The sequence below is a fragment of the Pantherophis guttatus genome, chromosome 7, assembly GCF_059756535.1.
Source record: "Pantherophis guttatus breed Tessera chromosome 7, ASM5975653v1, whole genome shotgun sequence".
NCBI lineage: Eukaryota > Metazoa > Chordata > Lepidosauria > Squamata > Colubridae > Pantherophis > Pantherophis guttatus.
Window position 1 is genome coordinate 44,290,307 of NC_142069.1, and position 14,159 is coordinate 44,304,465.

The following is a 14,159-nucleotide window of genomic DNA, read 5'->3' on the forward strand; positions in this document are numbered from 1 at the left end:
AACTTATGTTAGTGACCTCTGTCAGTTTATATTCTGAAGATTTCACACAATTATTGGAGGTTACAGAGCTTCATAATTATTTTCACTTTTCACCTGCTTTAGCAAAGCAGCTGTAAAAGATTAATTTTAAGCTCTAACCCAATTCCCCAAGGTACTTAGAATATTGGATTGCACATTCTACAGCTCATCCACTCAGACTAGAAAAAACACAATTGCAGCATAATTACGCTTTTTATATCTGCAATTCCAATGGTAGCCTTAGCACCCTAGAGGCTAAATCCTAGATCAGAATTCCAGACATGAACCCTTAATTTTTCCAACCTTACTACAAATAACCTTCAGTGTGAAATGGTTTTACAATAACAGCCTTACAAGAGAAACACTTCACAGCTGGTCAAAGCAGATGCTTATGGTTCTGTTAAGGATGAGGAGAGGACAGCCAATTAAACATAATATACCTATCTATTACATTATAAAATGGCTAGAACTGTGTCTTGGGTGACTAATGAAAAGATACCACTATCAACTCCCTTTACACCAGAAAATACGTGCAATCACAACACTGGTAATATTGAGACGAGACTCACTAAAAGTTTCTTTTTCTTAATATTACAATGATATAAAGAATTTAATCAAACTCACAGGCCGCCAATGCTTTGCAGCTATTAGCTTTTTCATAATCATTCTATACCTATTCTATTAAATTAAAATCTTACAGCAATATATTATAAAACACAAAGTTCTATTTAAACAGCTTTCAGTGAAACGGTTATCATTTAAAATGATATCCTTTTCACTTGGTCATATCAAGATATGATCTAGCCATACAATTAGGCCCTACAAAGTAAGCATACAATCAAGACATATTAAAACCAAATTAGACGAGATAAACTGTATTCACATATCACTCTAAGACCTAAAGTGTGAGCTGGTTTTGATTGAGCAAACCCAACCATTGTGGTTTGTAAGCAAATTTATGGCTTACTGGCATGTGTGTACCCAGTCATTGTAAAATAATCAACAAATCGCATTTTAATGCAAAGTGTGAGTGCACGCATAAATTCAGAGGCAGCAGCTTCTGCAGTAGCACAGTAAAAGAAACACCATCACCATGCAATGCTCAATCTTTTCTACATGAAAAAAATTGCAATTGTGGGGTGGAGCTTGTGGTACAAGGTTACTACACTGTTTTCTATTTTTGACCAAAAAAGAAGAAGAAGAACTTGCAGACGCTGCTGGTCAGAACGGCTATGCTAACACATGAATTGTAGGCTGTGATAATTAACTAATATTAAAATACTCTGGAACATAATTGAACCTGTTTTCTCTTTATTGTTTCTCTAAATATTTCACTGGTGCAATGACTCCTCATAGCATTAATAAAATACAGATTTTCCATATGCTTTTGCCATCTTCTGCCATGAAGTTTAAAAGCAATTGGCAAGAAAAAGGCTGTGGGGTTTGGGGAGTATGCATGTTAGTTTAAGAGGATTATGAAAATAGAGTAATATTTGTACATCCAATGTCAAGAAGATCAAGGAATCTGAATGTTGTCTATATTTCCAATTTTGTATAATTAAAACAAAAACATTTGTTCTTGTTGGACAAACTCATAACTCAAATGTGCTGTAGTTGCAGCATCAATCAACTGGAATAGGGAGGATCAGGCTGCCATCATACAGTTTAGCAGAAATTTATTGAACAGAAGAGATGGGGATAATATGTACTTTGCATCTGAGGTTCATTAACACAAATAGATGACCAAAGTTGCCCATTAAATGTAACGTTTTGTGTCTCAATAATCCTCTCTATTCCAGCAATTCACAACTGAACTTGATAGCTATAGTTTGGGGAAATGAATGGCCTCTTCTGTAAGTTATAGAAATATGTATATACAGCATTGTCTAGTTGTCTTCACTGAGTATGACTTAATGGTAGGTTGCAGGTTAATTTCAACCATTGCCTTCTTTCTTCCCTGCAACTCTCCCTGCTTATTGCTTTCTCAGTCTTCATTCTTAGTTATCTGCTTTCTAGCTATTTAGGACTTGCATTCTACACAAGGAGAATCCTCAGTTTATAATAGCTGCACACACACACACACACACACACAATCCATCAACATCTTCCTGTGAGACCTAGAATTCAAATTTTATTTTTTTTTCACAAACTCTGGAAAGTAATGCTGATATATCTCATCTTCTTGCATTAAAAGCTGTGATAGACATACAAGATTTCCCTGTACATTAGAAGTGGAAGACTGTCCCTCTAATCAGTTTTTCGAACCTTGGCGACTTTAAGACATGTGGACTTCAACTCTCAGAACCGCCCAAGCATCATGCAGATGTGACTGAAAGTCTACACATTTTAAAGTTGCTGAGTTTGAAAAACAATGAACTCGTTCTTGCAAAACTAGGAACGATCTAAGGAAAAGTTTGGAGTGAGATTTCAAAGGCAAATTTTTTACTTTATAGCCATATGAGAAACCTTTCTCCCTGAAAACAGAAACCAAAAATCCCTAAAGAAAAGAAACTAAGATATTTGGTGTAGGCATTCCTTCAGATAATAATGTGAGGAGAGAACATGTGATATTCCATCCAAAGTATTCAAAAACTCTTCAGAATAGTTCTGTTGTATGACATCTTTTTTGACAGATGCAAATCAACATTAGGTCCAGTAGGTTGTCAATTGCTGAAGCAAATCTACTTCATACAGCCATTGCTAAAAGATAGTGTGGTCTCTAATTTCCCTGGATTCTCTTACCCACTATAGATTGTAAAGTGGTACATGTTCTTGTCTCTCCCTCACTATGCACAGGTGAGATGACCTGAGAGTGAGAAGACTGCATTCTAGGACCAGCACATCCTATGATTCTGGATCCTGGAACAGGTGAATAGTACACAATGCTGGAGATGACTGACCCAACAAAGTAAGCATGACTACTAACAGCAAGCTTGAAAGCAAGTGCCTTGGCCTCTCTGAACAACTGTGGTTTCATGATCACAAACCATAGTTTGTGATCATGACCAACATACAAAAAGCAACCAAGCTCTAGAGAAGCCAGTATCAGATCATCTCAGTTGGTACTGAATTTGCCACCAAGATTCTTATTGACCACCCAAAAAAAGTATGGCAAATCTTCAGGGTGGGTGACCTTCTATGTACTGGTCTGGAAACAGTTCACATTCCTGATTTTCTGCAAAATTAGGGTTAATCATAGGTTTGTTTTAAAAAAATATGTTTAAAGTAACAAATTCAAGGATTGACTGGTATTTTGAATTTTCTACCAGGATGTCTCCTGCATTGCAAAGGGAAATTAATCTGAGATTTCAAAACAGTTTTAGCCAAGTACCGTATTTTCCGGCGTATAAGACGACTTTTTAACACATGAAAATCTTCTCAAAGGTCGGCGGTCGTCTTATACGCCGGGTGTCGTTCTCCTGCAACCAGGCAGACCAGCCCGAAAGGCTCTGACGAGCCTTAAATGGCTCTGGCGATCCCAGCTCTGACGGTCGATCCCAGCTCTGACGATCCCAGCTGAGTTCCCTGCAACTCAGCTAGGATCGCCAGAAACCATGTAAAAGGAAAAAAGTTTTTTCCCTTTTACTCTGATGATCCCAGCTCTGGCAATCCCAGCTGAGTTCCCTGCAACTCAGCTGGGATCGCCAGAACCATGGCTGTGACGGTCCCAGCTCTGACGATCCCAGCTGAGTTCCCTGCAACTCAGCTGGGATCGCCAGAAACCATGTAAAAGGAAAAAAGTTTTTTCCCTTTTACTCTGACGATCCCAGCTGAGTTCCCTGCAACTCAGCTGGGATCGCCAGAACCATGGCTCTGACGGTCCCAGCTCTGACGGTCGATCCCATCCCAGCTGAGTTCCCTGCAACTCAGCTGGGATCGCCAGAAACCATGTAAAAGGAAAAAAGTTTTCCCCCTCCAGCTTGCTTACCTCAGCTGCTAGTCGCAACGCTTGCCTTGCTTTGCTTGCCTGAATCTATTCCATCAGCAAGCAACTCCCTGCCTGCAATCAAGCAAGCAGGGAGTTGTGGACTTCAACTCCCAGAATTCCTCAGCCAGCAAAGCAAAGCTGGCTGAGGAATTCTGGGAGTTGAAGTCTACAAGTCTTAAAGTTGCCAAGTTTGAAGATCTCTGTTCTATTGGGTAAGTTTTTTTCCCCTTTGGGAGCTTTAAAAAAAATAGTCAATTGGGGTTATAATTGGGGGGGGGTTTAGTTGTTCTTTTTTAGACCTAGCCATTTAAAGTTTAGGAAATTTTAAATTTAGCTTTCATATAAAAATAAAAATAAAATAAAATATATGTGCAGCTTTCTGAGATTTAGTGTGTTTTTGTAGTGTTTCATTCTAACTACACAAACACACAAAATCTCACAAAGCTGTATGTGGAATTTTGTGTGTGTAAAGTGTGAAAGTTGGTTTTTTGGACTTTTTGTGGCTGTGTGAGGTTCCTGCTTGTTGCAGGGGCCATTTTGGGTCTAGCACAGCTGCTTTTACATTGTGGGTGAGCCAGTTGTGTTGTGTATGTGTAGAATGTGAAAGTTTTTTGGGGGGCTTTTTGTGGCTGTGTGAGGTTCCTGCTTGTTGCAGAGGCCATTTTGGGACTAGCACAGCTGCTTTTACATTGTAGGTGAGCCAGTTGATGTTTTTTAATTTTTATTTGGTGTGCATTGGAAGAGGGGTAGTCTTATATGGCGAGTATAGCCCAAACCCTATATTTTAACAGGAAAAGTTGGGGGTCGTCTTATACGCCCAGTCATCTTATACGCCGGAAAATACGGTAGTAGTCTCTAGCTTCCTATTTCTTTCAATTAATATGTTTCTATACTATTGCTTTGAGTTAAGGAAGGCTAGGGCTAGGGCTAGGGCTACTATATCTGGGCTGCAAAAAATTAGGGTGGCCACAAGATGGCAGGAAAGAATGAGATTTTGTGTCTCTTTTTTGCAATGTAATCGTTTTCTGGATTACTGTAACTCAATAAATTAGGCCTGTCATCCCAAGATTTCCCATAATCAAAACCATAAGTCATTTTAAGTTTCCTTTTGATAAAACACAGAACACCTAAAACAGTTCATGTTTTATTCTACTAAACCTCACTCAGTTTCCACTGATTTAGCCGAACTTTCCAAAATGTAACGATTTTCTTTCAAATTTGAAATGAAACATATTTTTGTGTCAACCCCTCCCCCATCTAACTTTAATATCCACTGACATAGAAACAACATTGTTGAAAACTCTTGGAACCAAATCTGAAGGTAAAATTCTTGCTGTTTCCCAGATTGTCTTTCATCAATGATATGTGAGATTTTCATTAATTCCAAAATTGAGTCTACTGTACATTTAAGCACTCAGGTGACTTGCCATGTTTCCTGCAAATACTGGAAAATGGCAGGTTTGGCCAGTTTCCTACATATTAACCTTTGTACAAGGTTATACAAAAATCATGAATGATAAAGAATGCACTTTAGAAAATGTTAGTTAGGAAAGGGCAGATTGAATAATAACTATGGAATTAATTTATGATAGATGACTTTATTCTTTAAACCCTTTATATCCTTCATTCCATCTGCCCATTGTAGTATGTATGTATGTATGTTTTTATTTATTTATTTAATAAAATTTATTGGCCTCCCATCTTACCACAGGGTAATTCTGGGCGGTTTGCAAGTATATATAAAAATCCAATTACAGATGGGAAGGGTGGGGGCAGGATCGGGGGGAGGTGGGATCTGTTGTTACTCAATCAATAACCTTCACTGTGATGAGACAGTCCTTCAAGTAGCCTGGACCCATGCTTTAAAGGGCTTTAAGGGTGATTACCCACATCTTGAACTGCATCTGAAAGCACACTGGCAGCCAATGCAGCTTGCAGAGCAGTGATGTTATAGGAGCCATTCTTCAGGCCCCGAGAACTGCCCATGCTGCCGCACTCTGCAGCTTCTGAATGGTCTTCAAGGGTAGCCCCATGTAGAGCGCATTACAATAGTCCAACCATGAGATGACTAGGGCCTGAACGACTGAGTGGAGGGATTCCTGATCTAGGAAGGGGCACAATTGGCACACAACCTAAAGTTGTGGAAAGGCTCCCCTAACTGCAACTGCCAACCCCAAGTTATGAACCGTATCTGTTTCAACCCTCCAGAGTCAAAGATGACAAAGTCCCGGATCTCAGGGCCCCATGTACCCAAAGCCACCCGGTCTTGCCAGGGGTCAGTTGGAGCCTGTTGTCCCCCATTCAAGGGGTCTACACTATAATGCTACAAAATATTTTATTTGATTTTATAAAGGGGCAAGTGGAGAAACAATAGGAAATCACAATAAAGTAGAAAACAATAATTTTGGGACATTTTTTTCCATGAAGGACAAATGGTATAAAATAACTCTAAACTGGCTTCTATGCTTAATATCTTTTATATCTGTTAATTAGTTAAGCTATTTTTAGAATGCACACATTACTCAAAGCTTTTTCATCATGCTTTAGTTTTTTTAAAAAATTAATTGTTAGACTTGAGGCAGCCACAATTAGGCTACCTCTAGGAAAATTAGAAGACGAGTATTATGGACATTGATTTAAGCTTCTGGAGGACAGGTAGGGGGAAGGGGAGGGGAGGGAGAGGGAGGGAAGGGAAAGGAAGAGAAAGGAAGGGAGGGAAATATATATTCCTTTTGGACCTCTTTTAGAATATATTTTGAAACAATATTGCAAATCTCAAGTATTACTTAGAAAGTCATACAAAATGTTAATTTACATGTATAAAAAATAGACTGATAACCTTATACAATGGATACATTATAATAGATAATCAAACTTTACAATTCTAGCTGTACGTTAAAAATTCACACATATATGTAATAAAATTCAAGATATACAGATAAATTCACAACATGTAAAATTTGAGGAGATATTTGGTGCAATCCAGAAGTAGTTGAAGGACATTTTATGTATTTATTGTTTTAGTTTTGATGTACGCTGCCCAGAGTCACTTTCTTGTTAGATGGATGGCTATATAAATTAGATAAATAATAAATGTAAATTAGCTAAATGAATAAATAATGTAATATTGTGCTGACTTGCTTTGCTGACAAGCATCCCCTCTTGTTTTTGCCAACCAAAAACTTATCTGTTTTATACTTTTCATTAGTCATACTAACAATTTCCTTATTTCAGTGTTAAGATTTATATTCAGTGTAATCACATGCTGCTCAAAAAAAACCCTAAAGTGCAATATTTTATTTAGTAGCACAGCTGTGTTAATTACTATCACATCACAGTTGTTTAATTATTGTTCAACGAAATCAATTGTTTACTCAAAGTTACTAGCCAGAAATACTCAGACTGCAGGGGTGAACATTCAATCCATCTGCTGTGTCAAGAATGGAAAAATGGATTGGCTAGGTTGGTAATTTTGTAATATCTGTTTACAAAAGCTACTTCACAAGAAACTGAGATATTACAGATTACAACGGAGGAGAGGAATCTGCTGCCCTAACCTGTTGAAAGCAGAACAGGGCTGGCTTTAGGGGAAGGACAAATAGGAATGGACCTGGGTTGCCAATGCTTAGGGGGCACAAATACCACCCCTTTCCAAATCACTCTAAAAAGGGAAATCTTTGTATTGGTGAGAAATGGTGCCATCAGTCGAAGTGCCCTAGGGTTGCCACGTGACCTGGGGCTGGCACCAAAGCAAACCATGCTGATTTTGAAGGAGAGCACTTACATTCAAAGCTGGCCAGATGCAGCTTCAATTGAAGGAATGCCCAATCAGCATTAGGCTTAGGGAGACTATTACTGACTGGCTGTCATAAGCATTATTCTCGCATGCTTTCTTCCTGTCATTAGCAGAAAAATACATTGGCATAAATTGCACTGCACCCATGGCTGAGCTTTACTGCACCTCAGCAATGAGGCAGGATATTGTGAGTGTCTTTACCCTTTTTTCATACATTATAGTTCAGGGCGGCAATTGGTGATTTCACTGGCATTTTTTCCCCTCCTATTCAGATTTTCTGCCAGAAAAAACAATTACCATTTGCTCTCTTAAGCACACGATGGGATAGATTGGGGAAATTGAGGATTTTCCTTCTTAGGGTCTTTCAGAGTGATTATTTATTTGAAGTATAAGGCTTGATTTTTTTTTTATTACATTTGCTGTGGGAATACTGTTGTCTTTATATATTGATGAATGTTTTCTTGAAAGATATGGAAGATCAAGAGATCAATATTCTTTTCGGATGTGTTGTCCATAGCAGGGGTGGGTTCTACTTACCTTTACTGCCGGTTCATAACGGGGCCTGCGCAGATGCTTCCCGATGACGTTAGGGTCGATGGATGGAGCCTCCCACCAGTTTTACTACTGGTTCTTGTGAACCGGTCCGAACCGGGGGCAACCTACCACTAGTCCACAGTCCCTACTCTTCTTTCAATCTATTTTTATGGAAAACATGGAAAAAAGAAAAATTAATGATCAGCCCAGAGAAACGCGGGCAGTGTGGAGCAGGAGACACATTTCCTCACTGTGGTACTTTTCCCTGGGGGGAGGGGGGGTCGGTCCTGTATTTCCTCTCGTACCATTTATTTTGTATCAATCCTTGATACAATGCCTGATACATTGAAAAGCAAGCATTGTGACTTAAAGCTAACTGAAGAGCTATTCCTGTTCTTTTGAGCTCATGTCTCTTGTAATGATTTTGGTCACTTGGAAGAACTTTATATAACATAGCAATTGTGCCAGTTCTACCCTTGCCAGTCTGGAGCAGCAGCTACTTTACTTAGCCTTCACCTTCCCTGTTGTGTGCCCATCATCTCCTTGTCTCTTCCCTCCATTCACAAACTTCACCTTTTTCAGGAAATGCAGAGATAGATTGGCCTACATCCATCCCCAGTTCCTGTAGTAGGAAACCAAACATCAAAGACAGGAAGTAGATAATCCTTTCAAATGAGGAGTTAGGTGACCCTGTCTGCATCATTGCAAGGTCCACGCTAAGGCATCCTAAATTATCCCCATGGGATGTTTGCTATCAGAAGATGGAAAATAGCACTGCCCAAGCCATCAAATTAAGGCTGCCTCTACCACATTGCATGAAAGATACAATGTCCCTCAAAAATAATAAAGCATCTTTTCAAGGTGGTAAAGAAGACATGAAAATAAGCTCTTTAAAAAACTATGCTGTTTCCTGCAAAAATGGTAAATGAGAGGATTGGTCATTACTTTTTGATCACTGAATAATTCATTAACTCATTCCACAATTAAGTTGTCTTCGTCATCATCTTCCAAATGATGAAGTGCAATCATTATTCTTCAAGCATAGGCCACTTTCTATTTGTAACCATCCTAAATTTCCCCAACATTAAAACCTTTACATACCACTAAAAACTACATTAAAAAATAAAAATAGAATATATTAAATATACTGACTGTTTAAATATGCAACCTTGAATAAGCTACGGCAACAGTACTTGGGATTTAGTATGCTCAAAATATAGCCAGAATAATTTTTTTATTTAGTTGAAATTTTAAGTGATCGGATCTTTTATTCATTAATTAAGAATCACTGAAATTGACATGTCAAAATACCAATTAAAAATCATCTCAAAGAAAACAAATCAACATTTAAAAAGGAGGCCAAGTTACCTACTAGTACACACATACACACACAAACACAATGAGAGAGGGGGGGGGAGAGATGTTAACTCATGGCAGAGAGAACAAGTAAAAATTTTGAAGTGAATGCAAAATTGTAAAGAAACATTTACAATAAAACAATGGGAAGACTTATGAAAAAATTCAGTAAATTTACTCCTTGCTATAACTTAAGAGAAACCTGGTACAAAATATTTTAGAGATGGTACATCTGGTACATAATTCCATCAATAAGCATAAAAATGTTCAAACTGTTATGATACAAAAGAAACATTTTATCATATAAAATGAAACTTCAGGTTTATTTTCTACTAGGAATATTTTCAAAGCAAATAAATAACAATTTATTAAAATGTTAAAATGTATCTTTCATTTTAATGCATCACAAGAACAAATTCGGCTCAACATTAGAAAAGAAACGCTTTGCAAACAATATCAGATTAGAAAACCAAACTTGGAAAATATGCAGCAATGGCAAATTTAAGTGTATATGCAGAACATCCAGAAGTTTGGTTAAATTTAAGCAGAAATCTCTCCCCTATATATAGTATCCTACGTCACACAGCCAGGCAAACTCAGACCTTAGACTAGTTTTTTAAAGAGGGAAATAAGTGACTTAAAGTTAATAATTAGAAGCTGTTTCTGTTTCTGTCTCTATAAATATAGTGATGCAATTATTGGTCAGGTTCAATCCAAGGGAATTTAAACCTATGCAGTTTTCCCAATATTTATTTACCGATTTTTCTTTTTTTTCAGTTTCCTTTTTTAAATTTTTTAAAATTTGTTTCACCTACAATGATGCTCATATTTAATCAATGGATTTGAAGTTTCAAGTATACCTACAAAATAATAGATAGGTTAGTTGTTTCCAAGGTCTGACTGGACAATTGACATTATTTATATTATTATGTAATTATATAATTGATATCATTTGTGCATTTGTGTTAATTTTTGTTTTTTGTGTAATGATATAATTGACAGCTTTAATGTCATTTGCATCAATTTGAGTCTTTTGCATTAATGTCAATTACATCATTACACAAGTAACAAAATTGATGCAAATGATGTAAAAGTACCAATTATATCATGATGTAAATAGAATGTAAATTTGATTTCAATTGATTTTTTTCATTTGCATCAATTTATATCTTCTGCATAACTAAACATCAAAATGTTAATTATGCTATTACATACGTGATCAAATTGGTGCAAATGGCATAAAAACATCTATTATGTCATTATAGGAATGATGCAAATGATATCAGTTATGTAAATTTGGATTTAGTAGACAATTGATTTTAACAAGACATCCCTCTTCCCTCCCCAAATAGTCTGTATTTATTGTACAAATACTGTAAACTGCTGACTAAAGGAAAGCTACATTAGCAAGACCTGCACAGACAGAAGCAAATAGGGAAAAATAAAATGTGGAAGAAAAGAGAAAAGGATTACCAGCAGCTAGTAGATGAACTCAATTTACATTGATGATGGATGCACTTTTAGAAGACATGAAGGACCACGTTAGGGCCAGACTAGAGGTCTGACATGAAGAAAAAAATCTATGTGGTTCAGTGGTGGGTTTTAAATTATTTTACTACCGGTTATGTGGGTGTGGCTTGGTGGGAGTGGCATGGCTTGGTGGGAGTGGCTTAGTGGCAGGGGAAGGATACTGTAAAATCTACATTCCCTCCCCAATCCAGGAGAAGGTTACTGCAAAATCCCCATTTCCTCCCGATCAACTGGGACTTGGGAGGCAGAGAATAGATGGGGCAGGGCCAGTCAGAATTTCCACTACCGGTTCTCCAGAACTGGTCAGAACCTGCTGAAACCCACCTCTGATGTGGTTGCTAAAAGTCAACACTGACTTGATGGCACATAATCAATCAAATCATAAATGAGGCTTTACTTTTAAATTTTGTTTCTACCATTAGAAATTTAAGTTCAACCAGTTAACTATATTGAGATTTACTTTACAGAGTGATTCCCATGAAGAGGGCTTTTTTTTAAGAGACTGAAAATGAGTTAAGAAACGTTTGGAAGAGGGAGCTGTAAGACATCTCGTATGCACTACATGGGCAGAAAAACAAATGTTGCCTAAGTAAGTGGGTAGAAGTGCCATTAAATGTTAATTTGCTTGGCATTATCCAGGTTTATAATATCTTTCAGTTACTGAACTTACGACTCAACATTTGTTTTATTATACAGCGTAACTGTCTTCAACCTTGTGTCATTATGATGCATTAAATCACTAGTGCTTCTGGTCTGGTTTACCAATACAGTTGGAAAGCAAACGTTATCTTTAGATGACCTATAGAATCTATAGAAGTAGGACCTTATTTGACAATTTGGTAATATCAGGATACCGCGTGCAGTATACATTTTCTAAAATGCATATAATTACTTTTTGGAATTACTTCACACTTATTTGAAGACTTTGTTTTCCGCCTTATACAAATGATTAGCAAACATATTACTGTATTCTCCAGTGGAGGCCATTAGTAAAGGTAAAGGTTCCCCTCGCACATTATGCTAGTCGTTCCCAACTCTAGGGGGTGGTACTCATCTCCGTTTCAAAGTTGAAGAGCCAGCACTGTCCAAAGACATATATGTGGTCATGTGGCAAGCATAACTAAACGCAAAAGGCGCATGGAACGCTGTTACCTTCCCACCAAAGGTGGTCCCTATATTTCTACTTGCACTTTTTACATGCTTTCGAACTGCTAGGTTGGCAGAAGCTGGGACTAGTAACATGAGCTCACCCCACTACGCAGCACTAGGGATTTGAACAGCTGAACTGATGACCTTTCTGATCAACAAGTTCAGTGTCTTAGCTGCTGAGCCACCGAGTCCTCAGTGAGGCCACTACCCCACCCCAAATCCTTTTCTAAACGAGATCTGCCACTTAATCACTGAATGGCCATTTGGAAAACTACTGGAACTAATCTGCAGTTGTGGCAGTTCAGTTAGTTTCTGTCATTTGAGTAGACATAAAATGCAGGTGCCCAGAAAGCACAACTAGTATTTTCCAATGAAACTTGCCCACACGACACGCTGATCCCTGGTCTATAACTCATGGCCTTTTTCTTCCAATCAATGTAACTTGGTAGCATGTGAAGTAAATATTATTCCATAAGTATGAAAGCAAGAAATAAAATCATGGGTGTATTTTCAAAGTTATTTTCCCTTTTTCCCATCAGCATGAGAACCCAGACTGCTGGGACAATATGCTGACATCCCAAACCACCCAAAAAGTGCTGTACATTTTTAATATACTATGAGGCAGTACCTAAATCTAAATGCTATGGCTCTCCTCCACCATTCCATGAAACTAATGTATGCATGAATTTCCCTTCTTTTAGGAATCTCTCGTCAGTAAAGGAGATTAGGGTTATTCAGGGAACACGCACGCCTCTGGCAAAGCGCGACGTGTCCGGGCGTGCTTTTTCTGAACTTTCCGAAGCGAATTTTAGGAAGCGCAAAAGTTAAGCCAAAATAGCAGACTTCAGGAGAGGGGGAAACCAGAGGGTTGCCGCCACCTTCCACAGCGTCCCGGAGTTTCAAGTTTCTTAATTCCATCTGTGCGCTTCATTTCCCCCCCCCCCCCGTCCTATTCTTCAGCGCTACCCGCTCCTGGCGAACAAAGCAGCTGGGCGGCCCTTTCCTCCCTCCTTACTGTTAAATTACGCCTCGAGCTTCCCAGGTACCCCAGAGGAGGAGGAGGAGGAGGAGGCGGCGAGGGCGGCAGCGACGGCGGGGAAACAGCCGAAGCTGCCAGGACTAAGACGCGGGACCTTGAGACAGAGCGCGCCGAGTCTAGCGCCAATTCTTCCAACAGAGCTTTAAGCTGATTGGCGGGAAGGTTAGAGGGACGCCCCCACTGTAAACGCCTGATTGGTCGGATTGTAAAAATATGTTCCAAGGCGCCAGAATAGAAGCTTTAGCGCCTAGTGGAGTCTCCAGGGCAGTAGCGAAGCGGCCGGTAGAGGCGAGTCGCTGGCAGAGGTAGAAGCTGCAGGTGGGATTCGGGGTCCCTCTTCCCTTTGGAATACCTCCGATGCCCCTCAGGGGTGACCTTAGCGAGCCTGGAGACGCCGAGCCCGAAACCCAGGGAGCCCTTTGAGAAAGAATGTCGAGAAACGTAAGGCTTTACAATCCGGTGGGGAGGGGGGCGGGGGGGGCGGGAAGGAGAGAGGAGGTGGGGGGTCTGCAGAGAGAAGTTCTGCAGTTGTTTTTACGGGGCCCTCTTACCTTGATCCCCCCCCCAAACTTTTCCATCTCCTCGCAGAGCGGGGAATTGCCTTTCCTGCCCCAGGGGTCGGGGTTAAGCCGGGAGAGGGGTCCTTCTCCCGCTTCAGGGCGCGGGGCCGAGCTGGGTTGTCCCCGCCTTGATCTGGGAGGTGAGTCCTTGGGAATCCCGCTCCTTTCAAAGCCGGGATTCCTCGTCCAGGTTCTTTGCGCCAAAAGTAACCGATCCCGGCTGAGTAATTCTGAACGTCAATGACAGAT

General features: G+C 39.4%; 1 protein-coding gene and 1 long non-coding RNA gene across 4 annotated transcripts in view; one reads left to right on the forward strand and one right to left on the reverse strand.

Moving 5' to 3' along the window:
- LOC117655927 (uncharacterized) overlaps positions 1–14,100 on the reverse strand; it is a 55,321-nt gene extending 41,221 nt beyond the window's left edge. The window contains exons 1-2 of one of the 3 annotated variants that reach the window (XR_015728949.1): positions 13,902–14,100; positions 8,280–8,437 (exon numbers count right to left, since the gene is read on the reverse strand). This is a non-coding gene — a long non-coding RNA (uncharacterized LOC117655927). Of the gene's footprint in view, positions 1–8,279; positions 8,438–11,105; positions 11,213–13,326; positions 13,469–13,901 lie in introns of those variants that run through there. The other 2 variants (XR_004588823.3, XR_004588824.3) reach the window with 2 other exon arrangements.
- Positions 13,418–14,159, forward strand: part of E2F7 (E2F transcription factor 7) — a 36,910-nt gene continuing 36,168 nt past the window's right edge. Inside the window, exon 1 of the mRNA XM_034403813.3 lies at positions 13,418–13,791. Within this exon, the coding sequence (XP_034259704.2) occupies positions 13,780–13,791 (12 nt within the window). The 5' untranslated portion in view covers positions 13,418–13,779. The remainder of the gene's footprint in view (positions 13,792–14,159) is intronic.